We start from the raw sequence: 20,052 nt of genomic DNA on the forward strand, positions 1-20,052 counted from the left end.
GGATTTGCTTTACAAGCTCTTATTTGACTCTTTCTGATGTTGTGATAAATTGCAATTGCTTCAATGACTAAAGGCTATCGGTTGTTGATTCTCGGTAAGGTTCTTGATTCATGCTTTACTTTGTGAAGAATTTGTCACTTTAGCATGAGATATTATATGTTGGTATTGCTGTTCTAATCTTGATCATGATGCGTGCATGTTCGTATCTTGTTTTGTCGACACCTCTCTCCCTAAACATGTGGTCATGTTTACTGAGCTAGGCTTTCGCTTGAGGAGAAGCGAGGTCTAAGCTTGGGGGAGTTGATACGTCCATTTTGCATCATGCTTTCATGTTGATATTTATTGCTTTTTGGGCTGTTATTACACTTTGAGGTACAATACTTATGCCTTTTCTCTCTTATTTTGCAAGGTTTACATGAAAAGAGAGAATGCCGGCAGCTGGAATTCTGGCCTAAAAAGGGAGAAAGTTTGGGATGCCTATTCTGCGCAACTCCAAAAGCCGTGAAAATCAACATGGAATTTTTTGGGAATATATAAAAAATACTGGGCGAAAGAAGTACGAGAGGGGCGCCACCTGGAGGCCACAAGCCTGCCAGGCCCGGCCTACCCGCCTGGCCGGGCCTGGGGGGCTTGTGGCCACCCTGTTGCTCCTCCGACGCTCATCTCTTGCTATATGAAGGGTTTCGTCCGGGAAAAAATCAGAAGGGAGCTTTTCGGAGGATTCGCCGCCGCCACGAGGCGGAACTTGAGCAGAACCAATTTAGAGCTCCGACAGGACGATCCTGCCGGGGAAACTTCCCTCCCGGAGGGGGAAATCATCGTCGTCGTCATCACCAACGCTCCTCTCGTCGGAGGGGACTCGTCACCATCAACATCTTCATCAACACCATCTCATCTCCAAACCCTAGTTCATCACTTGTAACCAATCTCCGTCTCACGACTCCGATTGGTACTTGTAAGGTTGCTAGTAGTGTTAATTACTCCTTGTAGTTGATGCTAGTTCGATTATTTGGTGGAAGAGTTTATGTTCAGATCCTTGATGCTACTCATTACCTCTCTGGTCATGAACATGATTATGCTTTGTGAGTAGTTACTTTTGTTCCTGAGGACATGGGATAAGTCATGCTAATAGTAGTCATGTGAATTTGGTATTCGTTCGATATTTTGATGTGTTGTATGTTGTTTTTCCTCTAGTGGTGTTATGTGAACGTCGACTACATAACTCTTCACCATTATTTGGGCCTAGAGGAAGGCATTGGGAAGTAGTAAGTAGATGATGGGTTGCTAGAGTGACAGAAGCTTAAACCCTAGTTTATGCGTTGCTTCGTAAGGGGCTGATTTGGATCCATTAGTTTAATGCTACGGTTAGACTTTGTCTTTATTCTTATTTCGTAGTTGCGGATGCTTGCGAGAGGGGTTAATCATAAGTGGTATGCTTGTCCAAGTGAGGGCAGTACCCAAGCACCGGTCCACCCACATATCAAACTATCAAAGTAACGAACGCGAATCATATGAACATGATGAAAACTAGCATGACAGAAATTCCCGTGTGTCCTCGGGAGCGTTTTTTCCTCCTATAAAACTTTGTCCAGGCTTGTCCCTTGCTACAAAAGGGATTGGACCACTTTGCTGCACCGTTGCTACTTTTGTTACTTATTGCTTGCTACGAATCACCTCACCATACAATCACTTGTTACCGGTAATTTTAGTGCTTGCAGATATTACCTTGCTGAAAACCACTTTCAGATCCTTCTGCTCCTCGTTGGGTTCGACACTCTTACTTATAGAAAGGACTACGATTGATCCCCTATACTTGTGGGTCATTAGTGGTTCGGGAATAGTCCAAGCATTCTCATTGCACAAGATATTATTCAATAGGATCTCAGCTTGTTGTACGGTTCGTTCCCTAAAAACAGAACCAACACAACTATCTAGGTGGTCTCTAGAAGCATCGGTTAGTCCATTATAGAAGATATCAAGTATTTCATTCTTCTCAAGAGGGTGATCACACTGATCAGGCAAAGCATTCAGTAGTTGGACAAGTCTCCCCCAATCTTGTGGGAGACTCTCTTCTTCAACTTGCGCAAAGTTGTATATTTCCTGCAAGGCAGCTTGGTTCTTATGGACAGGGAAATATTTCTCAGAGAAGTAGTAGATCATATCCTAGGGGCTACACACACAACCAGGCACAAGAGAGGTGAACCAAGTCTTAGCATCATCCTTTAGCGAGAAAGGCGACAACTTAAGGATATAGTAGTGGCGGATCTTTTCCTCACTCGTGAATAGGGTGGCTATATCGTGCAGTTTGGTAAGATGGGCTACAACCGTTTCAGACTCATAACCGTGAAAAGGATCAGATTCGACCAGAGTGATTAACTCAGGGTCGACAGAGAATTCATAATCGTTATCGGTCACAAAGATAGGCGAAGTAGCAAACTTCGGGTCGTATTTCATCCTACCGTTCAAAGATTTTTCTTTCCACTTGCGCAGTAATTTTTCAACGTCATAGCTATCCTTACAAGCAAGAAAGTCCTCAGCTATCTCTCCCTCCATAACATAACCCTCAGGCATATCAGGCAATTCATATCTAGGAGAGCTAGTTCTAACAGGCAAAATAGCAGGTTCTACTTCAATTCACATCTAGCAGCAACTCTAGCAAGTTGTGCATCAAGGAATGCACCTAGTGGCAAAGCAGTATCAAGCAAAGCATCATCACAAGCATCATGGACATCAGAAGTTGCATCATCAAGCACAAGCAACATATCAAGATTTCTAGCAGGAGGTGGTGTCGCAAACTTACTCATAACTAAAGGTGAATCAAGTGCAGAGCTAGATGCCAGTTCCTTACATGCCCTCGTAGTTGAGGGCAAGACTTTAGTTCTTGGATCTTTCGGATTCCTCATAGTGATCAGCACACGTAAATCCCAAGTGACTCGGAGAATATTGCTAAGCTTCCCCGGCAACGGCGCGAGAAAAAGGTCTTGATAACCCACAAGTATAGGGGATCGCAACAGTTTTCGAGGGTAGAGTATTCAACCCAAATTTGTTGATTCGACACAAGGGGAAGTCAAAGAATATTCTCAAGTATTAGCAGTTGAGTTGTCAATTCAACCACACCTGAAAGACTTAGTATCTGCAGCAAAGTATCAGTAGCAAGGTAGTATGATAGCAACAGTAGCAACAGTAACCAGTAGCAGCAAAGTGAGAGCAGTAGCAGGAGAGTAACAGTAGCATCAGTGACAGCAGTAGCGACAAAGTAACGTAGCAAGGACCAGTAGGAAAAACTCGTAGGCATTGGATCGGTGATGGATGATTATGCCGGATGGTATTCATCATGCAACAGTTATAACACGGAGAGATAAGTAACTAGCTCCAGTTCGTCAATGTAATGTAGGCATGTATTCCGTATGTAGTCATACGTGCTTAGGGAAAAGAAATTGCATGACATCTATTGTCCATCCCTCCCGTGGCAGCGGGGTCCTAATGGAAACTACGGGAAATTAAGGTTCTCCTTTTAATAAAGAATTGGACCAACACATTAACACTTAGTGAATACATGAACTCCTCATACTAGGGTCATCTCCGGGAGTGGTTCCGGCTATTGTCACTCCGGGGTTGCCTGGTCATAACACATAGTAGGTGACTACAACTTGCAAGATAGGATCAAGAACACACATATATTGACGAGAATATAATAGGTTTAGATGTGAAATCATGCCACTCGGGCCCCAGTGACAAGCATTAAGCATGGCAAAGTAGTAGCAACATCAATCTCAGAACATAGTGGATACTAGGGATCAATCACCATCAAAACTAACTCGATTACATGATAGATCTCATCCAACCCATCACCGTCCAGCAAGCCTACGATGAGATTACTCACGAACGGTGAAGAGCATCATGGAATTGGCGATGAAGGAAGGTCGGTGACGACTATGGCGACGATCTCCCATTTTCGGAGCCCTGAACGGACTCTAGATCTGCCCTCTAGAGGAAGAACAGGTGGTGGCGGCGCCTCCGTATCGTAAAACGCGATGAACTCTTCTCCTTGATTTTTTCGGACGAAAGGGACTAAATAGAGCTGGATTTGGAGGCGGTGGAGCAACATGGGCCCTACAAGCCTGCCAGGCGCGTCCAGGGGGGCCCGCGCCTGGTGGGCTTGTGGGCTCTCAGCTCCACCCCTCCGGTTGATTCTTGCGCCAGTATTTTTTATATATTTCACAAAAAATCCCCGTAAATTTCCAGGTCATTCCGAGAACTTTTATTTCTGCGCAAAAACAACACCATGGCAATTCTGCTGAAAACAGTGTTTGTCGGGGTTAGTTCCATTCAAATCATGCAAATTAGAGTACAAAACAAGGGCAAAAGAGTTTGGAAAAGTAGATACGATGGAGACGTATCACCAACCCACTTTTGCGCTCCCTAACGCAAGACTAATATTCAACTCGCAACGAGCGAGGTATAACAAAATCACTAATTAAGGAGCACTCGCTACAAAGGTGCCACCCACCTCTCTTGGTTGTAACTAGTGGCCTACTGCATGTGCGTAATTTGTTCCTTTTCTTATAGATTCGTGTAGTCAAACAGTTTTATATCTTAAGTCATGCGTCCAAATTTCGATATGTTTTCATCATTGGATTCCTCGCTTTGAGATCTTCAAAGGTAGATCTCATGTTGATAGGTTTGGACGAACCTTTTTTCACGAAGAAAACCAAACCTCTTTTTTTTCGCGAAGAGGCACACGTGTATCTCTTGCGAAAGAAAATATGTGACTATATGAGAAGTTAACCCGAGCCTCTTGTGAAAGTAAAAACAAACATTTTTTTCCAAGATGCACGATTGTGCCTCTCCTGAAAAAAGGAAAACACATTTTCCTGTTTCTAAGAGGCATGATCGTGCCTCTCGTGAAAGAAAAAAACCACACATTTTTTCTTTTATGAGAGGTATGATCATGTTTCTTGCAGCAAATGCGAGCTTCTCACAGATCCAGTCCGTTCCTCGTGGAACGAAAAAGTATGTATTTTTTTGTTTTTCAAAGAGGCATGACCATGCCTTTCACGGAAGCAAATACGCACCTCTCGTGGAAGAAAGAAAACACTTTTTTTAATATCGTAAGGCAAAAGCAAAATAAAACACGTATTTTCGCACAATTTGTTTTTCAATTTTTCTTGTCCAAAACTTGATGAACACCGGCGACCAACCGAAAATCCGAAAGAAGAAAAAAAAATCTAACAAGCAGAAAACGCGTGCGAAACAATCAAAATACAAATATAAGAGAAAGAGTTTAGAGCGCGACATGTGGCTTCGGGTGGCGCACTCTCATCCCACCCCCAGGTGACCCTCTCGTTCGTGAGTTGCTCTCGAGGTTAGCCGTGCCCTACAAATCCAACCGTCAATGTTACTAGGAAGTGCTAGTTGTTGGGGTGTCTTGTATCAGCTGTCTTCCATTTTTTTTCCTATATTTGTGTTCCTTTTTAAGTTCTTTGGATTCTTGTAATTTTCAAATTTCAAAAAACATTTCAATTTTTTTCAATACACATTGTACATTTCTCTTATACTTGTGAAACATATTTTGATGCATGTTGAAATTTTTCTGACACATGTTCCGTTTTCCAAATACATGTAAATGCTCTTATATTTCTTTATGGGGAGTATGTTTTCTAAAATCTAATGAAAACATGTGTTCATTGTCATGAAACAGTTTTTAAGCGACCTGTATATGTTATTGCACCGCATAAATACTTTTCAAAAAATATCACCAACATATTTTTGAAACGTGTAACATTTTAAAATATGTGATATGCGTTTTTATTGGTATATACCATTTATTTTAAAAAAATTCATTTTTTTTTCAGGTTGCTTAAACATTAAAAAGACACTAACATATTTTTGAAATGATGATCTTTTTCATTCCCACAGACATTTTATTGAAAGGTTGGAAACATTTATTTTGAACTATGCGAACATGTTTTGATATCATATAATATTTTTTAAGAAATGTCAGAATATTTTCTAAATGACATGAGCATTTTTAAATGTCATGAACATTTTTCGAACAGTAAGGATTTTTTTTATAAATTGCACAACCATGTTTTTTTAGAATGTGTTTTTTTTGGATGAAAAACCTTCATTAATTAAGTGGGATCAAAAGAGTCCTTCCTACAAAGGGCAGACATTTCTACTGGCGTACAACGAAGCCACACAGCCGTACGCTGTTCAACACGACCAATCCGAGCAAGGGCATCGGCCACTTTATTCCTACTCCTAACTACATGTGATATCACATGTTTCCCCACTTCATCTAGGGCACTCCTGATTTGCATGACAAGAGCCATGCATGGTGATCTGTTGGTTTCATCATGTATGATCATCTGCGCAGCCACCAAATAATCTGTCTCAATAATCATAGGAAGCGAGCTCCAAGCTCTTGCAATTGCAATTCCTTCCGCACAGGCAGCAAGCTCCACTTCCAGGGCAGAAGAACAAGAGCAAAGATATCGGCAAGAGGAGAAGATAACCTGGCCATCCTCGCCACGGAGTACCATACCAGGTCCAGAAGTGTGTTGTTCTTGATTGAAAGCCCCATCGATGTTCAGTTTAGTCCAGCCCATCGGTGGCCTAACCCAATTGACATCCGGCTCTTCCACCCGTTTCCTCTTCTCCTCTTATTTTGGCCCCGGATCCCGATGATAAGAGACCGCCATCTTCCTTTTTGTAATATCCGCCGTAGGGTTATATTTTATGCATAGCAGGGTTTCCATATAGCTACTAAGAAATCGCGTGGAGGCTTCAATAGGGGGAGCTATCTTGCCATGGGTGATCTCATTGTGCACGTGCCAACTTCGCCATAAGGTCATCAGCGTGGGTAGCCTCTCAGTCGGTTGACATTAATTCAGCAGGTGTAGTAGCCATTCTGAACCGGTGTTGCATATGTTCTCCAGCATGGGCATGCTCCAGAGCTTACTCATATCCCTCCATAAGCGTTGCGTGAGGGGGCATCGACAAAGAGCATGGAAGGTATCTTCTGGTTCCATGCCACAAATAACACATGTATCAGTCACGCCAATGTTTCGCCGTTTCAAATTAACCGCAGTGGTGAGTGAGTTAGTCGCGACGCGCCATGCAAAGACCCTGACTTTTGGAGGCGCAGGACATCCCCATAGAGATTTCCATATAGCTCTTGAACCATCAGGTGCCTAGCTCGAGGCACCCATACCTTCTATCTTCCTGTCATCATGAGCTAGGCGGTAAGCCGTACGGACAGAGAAAACCCCCTTAGGATCTGGAGCCCATGCGATAACATCCTGACCTAGTCTGTTCGGGGATGCCCTGATCTCATAGATCGCCTTGACATCCATTGGCAAGAAGTATTGGCGTAGGGATACCATATCCCATTGTCCCCGTTCCTCAAGCAGCTCGGAGACCCTACGGACCCGACAGTTACCTCTGCTTGAGATGGGGCGATAGGAGTGTGGGCGCGGTATCCATGGGTCTCTCCAAATCCGAATATGTTCCCCATTGCCGACACGCCAAATGAGTCCCTTCTTGAGAAGTTGTAAGCCATATGTGATAGCTTGCCAAGTTGATGATGCATTCCCAGTAAAGACTGTATCCTCCAAAGCGCCATTTGGATAATATTTCGCCTTAATAACTTATGCACACAGGGAATCAGGATGGGTTAGCAATCTCCAGGCTTGCCGCGCCAAGAGAGATTGATTGAACAACCGGAAGTCGCGGAATCCTAGTCCTCCTCTGCTTTTTGGATCACAGTCTCTCTCCCATGATTTCCAGTGAGTTTTCCTTTTGCCATCTTTTGCCCCCCACCAAAAATTCCTTACCAGCCATGTTAGGTCCTCACACACAGATGCGGGTAGTTTGAAAACCCCCATAATATATGTGGGGATTCCCTGGGCGACCGCTTTGATCATAGTCTCCTTCCCTGCTTGTGAGAGGGTATCCCCCCATTTCAATATACGTTTAGTTAGCCTCTCTTGCAATTTCTGAAATTTACCTTTGTGCATTCTGCCGTCTGGTGTAGGCAACCCCAGATATTGTCCTTCAAAGTCCTGTTGTTGAACATCAAGGATCTGGCGCACTACAAGTTGATTTGCTTCTGGACAAGCATCCCCAAACTGTATAGAGCATTTCTGTTGGTTGATGAGCTGACCTGTTGCTTGGGCATAGCTGTGGATAACCCCTTTGACAAACGTAGCTTGCTCCCGATTAGCCTTGAAACATAGGAGGGTATCATCCGCGAACAGTAAATGAGAAACACCAGGGGGCCGTCTGCATACCTTAGCTGGAGTGATATTATCGGACAACGCACCTTGTCTGAGGAGAGCAGAGAGGCCGTTAGTGACAAATAAGAACATGAAAGGGGATAGGGGATCACCTTGTCGTAGTCCATGTGAGGGTGTAAGTGAATCTAGTATAACTCCATTAAATTTGACAGAGTAGCGCACGGATGTGACAGAAGCCATAATCCATTGTACCCATTGTTGAGAGAAGCCCAACTTTTCCATTGCTTGCCTTAGAAAGGTCCAATCCACCCGGTCATAGGCTTTGGATAGATCAAGTTTATAAGCACATAAATTGTTCTTTGGGTGTTTCTCTTGATGCATAAAATGTAAACACTCAAAGGCCAGCAACACATTATCTTTGATCAGCCTACCTGGCACAAAAGCACTCTGGGCTGGCGATATGATCTCATCCAGAATAGGTCTTAGTATGTTAACTAGACATTTGGCCACAATCTTGTATATCACATTACAGAGGCTTATTGGCCTGAAATCTGTGAGATGAGTAGGGTTAGCTACCTTGGGAATTAGCACAATGATAGTCTCATTAACACCTGGAGGCATCACCCCTGAGAGGAAGAAGGACTTGACAGCAGATGTAATACCATTCTTCATGACTGCCCAATTTTTCTGGAAGAATCTTGCAGGGAAACCGTCCTTACCAGGGGCCTTAAGAGGGCCGATTTGGAACAGACTATCCGCTATTTCCTTATCAGAAAAGGGCTTGCAAAGGCAGTCATTCATCTCCTGCGTTACTTTGGGTTCAAGCAGGTTTAACAAGGGCTCACGAACCAAGTTATCTTGCTCCTTAAATAGGTCCTGGAAATATGAATTAACCAGATCACTCATCGCCTTCTGCTCAGTATGGGAGACTCCATGTGCATCCACGAGGGTTTTAACTCGGTTCTTGCGGGCGCGCCACACTGCCTTGCGATGGAAGAATTTTGTATTCTGATCGCCTTCTCGTAGCCAATCCACCCTGGATCTCTGCATCCAGAGCAGTTCCTCACGATACAAGAGTTCATTCATGTGATCGGTTACCCTTCTAATCTCATTCCTGTCAGCATTCATATTGAGGAGTTCTTCCAGCCGTGATCTGCTTTTTTCCAACTCCTGGGTCACGTGACCAAACTTCTCCTTACTCCAGAGTTGTAGCTTGTGCATGAGCTGGTTTAAACACTGCCTCACATTGCCCAGGTGCACCATTCGTCCAGTTTGTGCCCAAACCGAAGCAACTGCTTCCTGGAGGCTCGGCTCTCTTTCCCATGCAATCTCATACTGCTTGTGGGAGGGACGATGTTGTTTATCGGGTTCCTTCTCACAACATGAGCATGCACTAACCATATGAGAGACCGCCGCATCCGCAAATAACTCTCTCCAAGCATTGTCTGCAACCACCCTATCCAGACGGACCCTGACATTCCTTCTTCCGTCGCGCTTGTTATCGTATGTGAAGGGCATTCTGGAAAACCCCAAGTCTTGGAGGCCACATACCTCCAATGTATCTCTGAAAGCAAGCATTTGTGGTTCACCTCGTGGGGTTACAGACATGTGTTCGAAAGACCACATAGCTTCATTGAAATCACCCATGACACACCAAGGAAGATCAGATTGCAATTTGAGATTCTGTTATTAAGTGTGCCATGAACGCTTTTAAAATTTTAAGTGTCATAATTTGTGAAATATATACATTCAGAATATATAAAAATATAGATAAAATATAAATGAAATAAAAAATAAAAATAACAAACTAATAATCCAAAGGAATAATAAACCATAATAAACATATTATTGAGGCAGTCCACTGATGTGTCGCTTGAAGACATGCAGTAATATCTAGACGCACCCTCAAACACGGGGTAATATCAGATTCATCTATGCTGCAATTTCCAAAAATAATAATATTAAATGTTCCAAAAATGCTGAAAAAGAATCTGAGTGTTCACAAAAAATGTGACTACAACTTTTAAAAACTCAAAATGTGCATTGAAATGAAGAAAAGAAAAAGCGGGAGGGGCTTGGATCGCAAAGACACCCCGTCCATTCTGTTGAACAAGTCGCGTGTCAATAATGCATTAGCTAAAACTAGCAAATGGGCCCGTGCGTTGCAACGGGAGAAAAAATACCACACGCTTTTAATCTTTTATAATCATTTTGATTTATTAAAATAATAAGCTAACTAACTAATGTAGTCAGTCCTATCCTATTTTGTTGAGAAATCAACCCATCCATTGTAAATTCCACCATGATGAGAAATTGAGAGGGACAAGCAAAGCAAAACAAAGAGGCTACGTGAATTGATCAAGGGACTGTTATCTTATTTCACTCATGGGGTAGAGAATGTGGGATGAGATGACAAACTGAAGGTGGTGTTCCATTCTCTCTCTCTACAACAATGCAATCTTACATTCAATACATTCATTCATCAGCAAACAAATTCTCACAAAACAAAATTTCTTGCCGGTGCTTGGCACACGGTTGGAGGCATGCGGAGGGGATCTCACCAGATGATGAGTTCCTACCGGAGGAGGGGATACAATGAGGGGAGCAAGGGTTAGGCGCCTCTATCTGGCCATAAGGAGTCGCCGTTGCCGCGCCATAACCTCGGAGTTCCCCGTGTGAGCCATGGAGGTCCGCCTCCACCTGCAAGTACTTCGCTCCGCCGCGCCTTATCCGCGCGCCGCCGCCGTTCTGCATCGAGAAGACGCATCATCCAAGTCGTTGTAGCTGTCGCGTTGATTTGATCCAGAAGCTGTGCTCGAGCGCCGAAACAGGGGCAGCAAGCGGGCAGAGGTACGACCGCGGAGGCGGACGGGTTGAGATCGACAACAGTGGTGGTTGAGGTCGGCTGCGGCGGCGAGTGGTGTGGCAGCGGCCTGGGCACATGCCAGGATGGACCAGGGTCGACGCGATGCGCTCGAGCGCCGCAACGGGGGCAGTGAGCGGGGAGAGGTACAACCGCGGAGGCGGGTGGGTTGAGATCGGCAACGGTGGCGGTTGAGGTCGGCCGCAGCGGCGAGTGGTGTGGCGGCGGCTTGGGCACAGGCGAGGGTGGCCCAGGGTCGACGGGAGGAGGCGATGCGTACGGCTATAATTTTTACAGCGAATCATTTTTTCCTTTTGCGTTGCAGATAAATGATGGAGCGCGGGTTGAATAACAAAAAATACAGGGGCTTTTTTTATAAAAATGTTGTGATGGGTTTTCCGACGGAAGCAATAGCCGCTTTATTATTAGGTATAGATAGGCTGTCCATTTTCAATTGTTATTCTTTCTTTTAGGCCGCGCTTGGAATGGTTTTAATTGAATACGGGGTATTTATTTTACGCTTGTATCCTATGGCCGCTCAGCAAATTTCGGAAGGAAACAAAACGATGAGCTGATATCTGTATTTCTTATGGGTGTATTTAGAGGGAACACGACAATCCAATCAAGGCCTTATTGCTTTCCTGCAGGGATAGCGAACACCTGAACAACACTCATGCATGGTATACAGGATAATGATCGATACAGGGTACGAGAGGAGGGAAATGATCAGGCATAATCCATCTTCACGTATAGGTCGACCTCGTAGACGATGGAGTCTGGCGTGGGGCTGCCCGCGGCTTCCATGACGCAGTACCCACGCGCCATCCTGAACGCGCCGGTGCCGCCCACCACGGAGCGCTCAATGGGGCCCGTGAAGCTCAGAACAGGCCCCATCATGGCCAGCGTGCTCCCGGTGTGCTCCCCGGCCGTGAACACGAAGTTGATCGCCGACTGCATGCCCGGCGGGCTCACGAGCCCGGCCCCGGCGAAAAAGCCCTGGTACCGGCCCACGAGCGACGAGCTCTTCGGGTCCGGGCCGTCGCGCAGCTCGTCGTCGAGCACGCCGACCCTCCCGAACGTCTCGTTGGCCCCCAGCGGTGACGGCACCACCACGATCGCCGTGGCGTTGGCGCCGGCGAAGGTCTCGTGCAGGTAAAGGTGGATGTGCTTGAGCCCCTGGCCGCCGGTGCCGGGGCCGGCGCCCGCCACGAGGAAGGCTGGTGCTGACCAGGCCAGCATGAGGGCGAGCAAGAGCAGCGGCGAGGAGGAAGCCATGGCGATCAGAAAGCGCTGCGGTATCGAATCGCAACCGCTGGAATACAACAGCGATGCAACGCGGTCGATGGGTTGAACATTCTCTTTGCTGGAGTTCATACTATATAGCGATCACTCCGTTGACCTGCGGCGCATGATCGATCGGCAGCACTCAACCGACGTGCAATCCCCTATGTAGCCCTCGCAAGTCGCAGCTAGCTAGTTAATTTTTTAGTAGCTTACAGGACCAAATAATATGTCTTTTTTATAGCCAGCTGGAGTACATGATCAACTATTAGGAATTTTTGTCAAAAAGACCACTAGCCGAATGTTATTGTCAAAAAAGACCACATGCGATATGAAATGCGAAAAAAGACCCCTATTTTTCGTGGCGGCAGGCGCCAGATGACGCGTGGCACCTGCCGCCAAGGGCCGAGGCGGCTGGGCCCCGCCGCCATCCGGCGAGGCGGCCGGCCAGGCAGGTGGCACCTGCCGCCAGCACCCTAGGCGGCCGGCGGGATGCTGTGCATGGCAGCATGCATGGCCGTGCATGGCCAGCCAGCTTTTGTTGCATGCATGTGCGAGAATGGGCAGCCTGCCGCCTGGAGTGGTGGCGGCGGGGCACAGCCGCCTCGGTCCGTGGCGGCAGGTGCCACGCGTCACTTGGAGCGCCTGCCGCCACAAAAAATAGGGGTGTTTTCTCGCATTTCATATCGCATGTAGTCTTTTTTGACAATAAAATTTGACTAGTGATCTTTTTGACAAAAATTCCAACTATTAGTAGCTACCAACTGCCGACGCTCCCGCTAGTTGGGCAACGATATGGATATGCAGCGCATCTATACTACTTTCCTCAAGCAAATTACATTATTTTGTACAGCTTGGGAATAATGGTTGTCTTGTGGTTTTGGAAAGCTCACCCAATACAAAAAGAAAGACATTTTGAACCGGATATTCAATTTGGATCTAGGGAGCACATGCTCCTGCGTGCGAAAAAATGGATTTTACAAATGTCAATTTTTTTTAAAAAATAGATGTGTTGGTTGTCACATTCAATTGACACATGCAAATTTACACGTGAAAAACTTAAGCATTTTGAACTGTATAAAAGAAAAGTCAAACGCTAAGTGTTACCTTCAAATATCACACTTAATTTTGTTTTTCCACCAACGAACCACCGCTATCTCATATGACATTTATTTTTGATTTTACTGTCCATGCTTCCCAGAGCCAAAAATCTACGTCCATTTTGAACAAATTTCATAAGTGAATGCTCAATGCTTATGGAACCAGCGTGTGGTTGAGTCTTGGAGCATCTCCCGTAGGCTCGTTTCCCTAATGAACTTTTGTTATTGGGGGAGGTAGGCTAAATATCGTGCTCAAGCTGATCCCCTGTTTCATTCGTTGGTACATAATTTGTAGTACCCCCTTGCTCGCCCCTCCACGGCGATCGAGGGAGGGGGGAGACCCTAGCCCCGGTCGTCGTTTCCTCCCCGTTCTCTCTTCATCCTCCTTGTCCCCAGAGACGTGTGCCATCAAGCCCGGGCACCATCGGTGATGGGGACGACGGGTATCTGGCCGTAGCCCCGCTGTCTAGACGGACAAACGACGGAAGATCGTCCTTCAAAGTTTGACTATCCTAGTGGCTCGGCGCTGCTCCAACGACTTTATAGGGAGGGCGGATCAGGAGGGGATGTGGCCAATCGATGGTGCATGATCCTCGGAGTAGCGACTTCGGTCATGGCGGTGGCGGGTATCCTTCATCGAGGATGACGGGCCAGGTGGTGGGTCCTTGTGGTAGCGTCAGTGGTAGCGGATCTCGGGATCTCGTTCTGAGGGATGACACATGATGCGCATGGTGGCCAGAGCTTCCTCCAGCGTCAATGGCGCTTGATGCGGGATCGCGGCGGTTGTTTGTATTGTATAAGCGATAATAGAGGCAGGCACGATGGTGGGTGCTCCCTGTAGTGCCTGGAATCGGGGCGGCAGCCCCTCTTCTTCGACGGAGGAGGAATCCGGGCTCGTGCGGGCGACTCAGAGTCTGGATCTCGAGGTGGTGACGACCTTTCTGAAGCTGGTGGTGGTATGTGACCGTATATATATATCAGGCTCTATGCGGCTCGGCACGTGACACATGTGACTCTTTCGAAGTTGTCGGGAGTGCATGTCGCTGGCAGGTGAAGCCATGGGTGGATGCTATGCACGACACCTTATCGGAGATGTCAAGTCATGCCTGCTACCAGCAGGTGCTGCATGGCGGCTATAGGGGAGGTGTCATGTTTAGCCCATTGTTGTTGAATCAAATGTGGTGCGACAGTAGCGGGCAAGTGATATGGGATCTCTTTGTCTTTCGTTGTCTTCTCCGTATGAATACGACTATCAATGCGTCGGTAGATGGATAGAGGCAGATGGTACAAATGATTTTAACGACGAGTTTATGCACTTTGGTGGAAACACAAGATCGCTGATTGGGCAATATCGACGCGTGCATGTGTCGTGTCCTCGTTGAAGGTGGTGGATTGAATCTTGGCTTTAGGGATGAGAATCCAGAGTTTAGCCTTGTGGTGGACTTGCCATCATCGACGTACGTGTGGAGGTTCCTTCTTGAAGGTATAACCTAGGAGTTGTGTATTTTCATTTCACATGTGTCTGTTAACAACGGGTTAGTGGTTATATGGTGGAGTTACTGCTCCGAGGAATGCGCCCTTGGATTTTGTTTCCCGCTTTATTTTTGGGATGATGTTGTTCGGATGCTGGACTTTGCATTATTAATAATATATAGCTGCATGATTGCAGAGGCCGGGGATATCCTCCTTTTTGGAAAAATATATCCTATCTCATTAAAAAAAATCTATATCATGGTGGGAACTAACCGTCCAAAATTTTACCTCCAGCCTCCCGCGTGACGTCGCGTGCTGACCGGATCCACCGTCATCTCGCTCTGCCCGATAACAGGAGCATAGTCTCAAGCGTCCTATCATCTCCGTCCATGGTAGTTTCCATGCCACCGACTCATGCTAACCTGTGTTGTTTGATGGGCCGCATGGGCACCACCCCGTGGCCCTAAACTTGCTACTCTATCGCGTGTCATGAGAATCCACTATCCCACGATCGTGGCACCACATTCATGGAAATGTCGGCCCCAAGCCCGCCCACTCAAGCTTGGTTCAGATCTGCACTGCTACCCCCTCATGCTGGAATGAGAAGATGAGGGAGGTATCAAACAACCGAGGTGGTCGAGCGTGACCAAGAATATAGACCCAGGGAAGAGAGGCGCATGGGAAGTTGAGGGGGAACATGAAGGGAGATGGGATAATGGGAGGAGATAACTAGAGAAGGAAGAAAATGTGGTGATGAGTGGACAATCTGAATCGACCAAGTACTGGGTCTGGATTTGGGCCAAATCCAGTGATAGGCTAAATAGACCAAGCTAAGAATTGAAACAATTTTTTTCAGGAACTACAAAATCTTCTCCTCCAATAATCCTGGTTCGTGAAAGTGGTATAGGGGAAGCCCAATATCTCCTTATCAGGTAGATAATTGGGGCATTGTTGGAGATGCTCTTAGATTGTTAGAAAGGTGGTTTCATGTATCTCAACCCATCAGATATCAAGTAAAGCATAAGTGCCTATATATTGTCTCACTAAAGCTAATTATTATTCTAGTGTAAATCGACATTAATTCTTGTCAATAATTAGGATCAAGGGGGGGGGGCTTGGACAATCGTGAAGGTCCATGATAATCCCCAAGTGTAGGAAATTGTTGTACTACTTTTCAAGTGGATTTGGAAGTATATATGTGTGTTGGAAATATTTCCTAGAGGAAATAATAAATTTGTTACTATCATATTTCCGTGTTCATGATACAGATTTACTATCTATGCTAGAATTGTATTGACCGGAAACTTAGATACATGTGTACATACATAAACAACATCGTGTACCTAATGAGCCTACTAGAGTAGCTAGTTGATCAAAGATGGTTAAGGTTTCCTAACCATGAACATGAGTTGTCATTCGATAACAGGATCACAACATTAGGAGAATGATGTGATAGGCGAGACCCAACCATAGGCTTATGATTTGATCGTTTCACCTAGTTTTTGCTACAACTTTCATCATGTCAAGTATTTGTTCCTTAGAACATGAGATCGTGAAACTCCCTAACACCAGAGGAATACTTAGTGTGTATCCTAACATCACTTCATAACTGGGTGATCATAAAGGTGCTTTGCAGGTATCTCCGAGGTGTTTATTCGGTTGGCACAGATCGAGACATGGATTTGTTACTCCGTATGATGGAGAGATATCTCTGGGCCTTCTCAGTAGTACAACATCACAAGAAGCTTGCAAGCAATGTGACTCATAAGTTTACTCACGGGATACCGTATTACAGAATGGGTGAAGAGACTTGCTAGTAATGAGATTGATGAAGATACCGACGATCAAATCTCGGGCAAGTAACATATCTCCGAACAAAGGGAATTGCATACGGGATTGATCGAATCCTCGACATCGTTATTCAACAGTTAAAGTTCTTCGTGGAATATGTAGGAACCAATATGGGCATCCATGTCCCGCTATTGGTTATTGGCCGGAGAGGTTTCTTAGTCATGTCTGCATGATTCTCGAACCCATAGGGTCCGCACACTTACCGTTTGAGGACGCTAGAGTAGTATTGGGATATGTACGTTGGTAACTGAATGTTGTCCAGAGTCTCATATGAGAACTTGGACGTCATAAGGAGCTCCATAATGGCACGGAGGTAAATATATATATATGGGAAGTCATATTTAGCCTACCGGAAAAGTTCCTGGTTTTACGGGCAAAGTGTCGTGAGAGCCAGAAGGGTTTCCGCATCCACCGGGGGGGGGCACATGGGCTGTAGATGGAGGCGCACTAGCCCTTGGTGGGCTGGGTGCCCCTCCGCCAAGGCCCATGAGCCTAGGCTTAGGTTTGGTCCCTAGAGGGGGAACCACCCTTGCCTTGGGTGGCAAGCCACCGTGCTTCTTCATCATCACAAAAAATTTATTCATAAACTGAAGAATCCACGAAAAAAGAAGAAACAACCCCATTGCTAGATTGGACTTGTTTCAATATGAAATTCCATGTCATTTCCTTTCAAAGTGTATAAAATAAAAGTGAATTTAGATGAGAGCTCATGTGGGTGATGGAAAGAACTCATCTGCTTCTCCCTAGGGCCACCGCCCCCTCCTTGGAGGAGGGGTTGAGGGTCGGAGTCCCTCCCCTTGCTCCTATAAATAGAGGAGGGGTGGGAGAGCTGCCTAAGACCTATTCCCATGCCATGATGGCATTCCTCCCTTTGCCGTTTCTCCCTCATTCCGTAGTTTGAGCAGCGCTTGGGCAAGCCCTAACGACACCACAACACCACCATCGCTGCCACACTGTCGTGCTTCGAACAATCCCATCTACTATTCCGCCCTCACTTGCTTGATCAAGGAGGCGGAGATGTCATCGAGCTCCACGTGCGCTGAATGCAGAGGCGTCGTCCGTTCAACGCTGGATCAGATTGAGTCACGATTGGATTGTGAGGAGCATGACTAAGTCAACCGCCTAATATATGCTTCCGGTTGACAACCTACAAGGGTACGTTGACACACTCTTCCCTCTCGTTGCTATGCAACTCGATAGATAGATCTTGGGTCTGCTTAGGATTTTTCTTTTCTTTTCCATGCTTTGTTCCACATCAGTGTGATACGTCCATTTTGCATCATGCTTTCATGTTGATATTTATCGCTTCTTGGGATGTTATTACACTTCACGGTACAATACTTATGCCTTTTCTCTCTTATTTTGCAAGGTTTACATGAAGAGGGAGAATGCCGGCAGCTGGAATTCTGGCCTGAAAAGGGAGAAAGTTTGAGATACCTATTCTGCGCAACTCCAAAAGCCGTGAAAATCAACAAGGATTTATTTTGGAATTTATAAAAAATATTGGGCCGAAGAAGTACTAGAGGGGCGCCAGCAGGAGGCCACAAGCCTACTAGGCGCGGCCTACCCCCCTGGCCGTGCCTAGGGGGATTGTGGGCTCCCAGCTGGCCGTCTGGCACCCCTCTTTTTCTACAAGAAGGCTTTCGTTCCAAAAAAATGAGGAGGAGGCTTTCGGGAGGATTCGCCGCCGCCACGAGGCGGAAATTGAGCAGAACCAATCTAGAGGTCCGGCAGGGTCGTCCTGCCGGGGAAACTTCCCTCCCGGAGGAGGAAATCATCGCCATCGTCATCACCAAGACTCCTCTCATCGGAGGGGACTCGTCACCATCAACATCTTCATTAACACCATCTCATCTCCAAATCCTAGTTCATCTCTTGTAAGCAATCTCCGTCACGCGACTCCGGTTGGTACTTGTAAGGTTGCTAGTAGTGTTAATTACTCTTTGTAGTTGATGCTAGTTCGATTACTTGGTGGAAGATTATATGTTCAGATCCTTGATGCTACTCATTACCTCTCTGGTCATGAATATGGTTATGCTTTGTGAGTAGTTACTTTTGCTCCCGAGGACATGGGACAAGTCATGCTATAAGTAGTCATGTGAATTTGGTATTCGTTCGATATTTTGATGTGTTCTATTTTGTCTCTCCTCTAGTGGTGTTATGTGAACATCGACTACATAACACTTCACCATTATTTGGGCCTAGAGGAAGGCATTGGGAAGTAGTAAGTAGATGATGGGTTGCTAGAGTGACAGAAGCTTAAACCCTAGTTTATGCGTTGCTTCGTAAGGGGCTGATTTGGATCCACTAGTTTAATGCTATGGTTGGACTTTGTCTTAATTCTTCTTTATAGTTGCGGATGCTTGCGAGAGGGGTTAATCATAAGTGGGATGCTTGTCCAAGTAAGGGCAGTAGCCAAGCGCCGGTCCACCCACATATCAAACTATCAAAGTAGCAAACGCGAATCATATGAACATGATGAAAACTAGCTTGACAGAATTTCCCATGTGTCCTCGGGAGCGCTTTACCTCCTATAAGAGTTTGTCCAGGCTTGTCCCTTGATACAAAAGGGATTTGTCCACTTTTCTGCACCGTTGTTACTTTTGTTACTTGCTACTTGCTGCGAATCATCTTGTCACGCAACTACTTGTTACCGATAATTTCAGTGCTTGCAGAGAATACCTTGCTGAAAACGACTTGTCAGATCCTTCTGCTCCTCGTTGGGTTCGACACTCTTACTTATCGAAAGGACTATGATAGATCCCCTATACTTGTGGGTCATCAAGACTCTTTTCTGGCGCCGTTGCCGGGGAGTGAAGTGCCTTTGGTAAGTTGAATTTGGTAAGGAAACATGTACATAGTGTGCTGAAATTTATTGTCACTTGTCACTATGGAAACTAATCCTTTGAGGAGCTTGTTCGGGGTATCTTCACCTCCAACGGAAGCACAAAGAGTTGCTCCTCAACCTGCTGCACCTACTGAAAATATTTGCTATGAATTTCCTCCGGGTATGCTTGAGAAACTGCTGGCTAATCCTTTTACAGGAGATGGACCATCACATCCAGACTTGCATCTAATCTGTGTAGATGAAGTTCGTGGTTTATTTAAGCTTGCAGGTTTGCCCGAGGATGAGGTCAAGAAGAAGGTATTTCCCTTATCTTTGAGGGATAAAGCATTGACATGGTATAGGCTATGTGATGATACTGGATCATGGAACTACAACCGGTTGAAATTGGAATTTAAT

At 45.8% G+C, this 20,052-nt stretch overlaps 1 protein-coding gene across 1 annotated transcript; it reads right to left on the bottom strand.

Annotated features, from left to right (window-relative positions):
* Positions 1 to 11,649: 11,649 nt before the first annotated feature.
* Positions 11,650 to 12,500, bottom strand: LOC123429691 (dirigent protein 1-like). The gene has a single exon (XM_045113704.1). It carries the CDS (start codon positions 12,475 to 12,477, stop codon positions 11,830 to 11,832), a length of 648 nt encoding a protein of 215 aa, XP_044969639.1. The 5' UTR covers positions 12,478 to 12,500; the 3' UTR covers positions 11,650 to 11,829.
* Between the last annotated feature and the right edge of the window lie 7,552 nt (positions 12,501 to 20,052).

The sequence above is a fragment of the Hordeum vulgare genome, chromosome 2H (assembly GCF_904849725.1).
Source record: "Hordeum vulgare subsp. vulgare chromosome 2H, MorexV3_pseudomolecules_assembly, whole genome shotgun sequence".
Classification (NCBI taxonomy): Eukaryota; Viridiplantae; Streptophyta; class Magnoliopsida; order Poales; family Poaceae; genus Hordeum; species Hordeum vulgare.

Bases quoted from the DNA above. Each gene is read 5' to 3' on its own strand.
- LOC123429691 (XM_045113704.1), bottom strand. From the start codon at position 12,477: ATGAACTCCAGCAAAGAGAATGTTCAACCCATCGACCGCGTTGCATCG.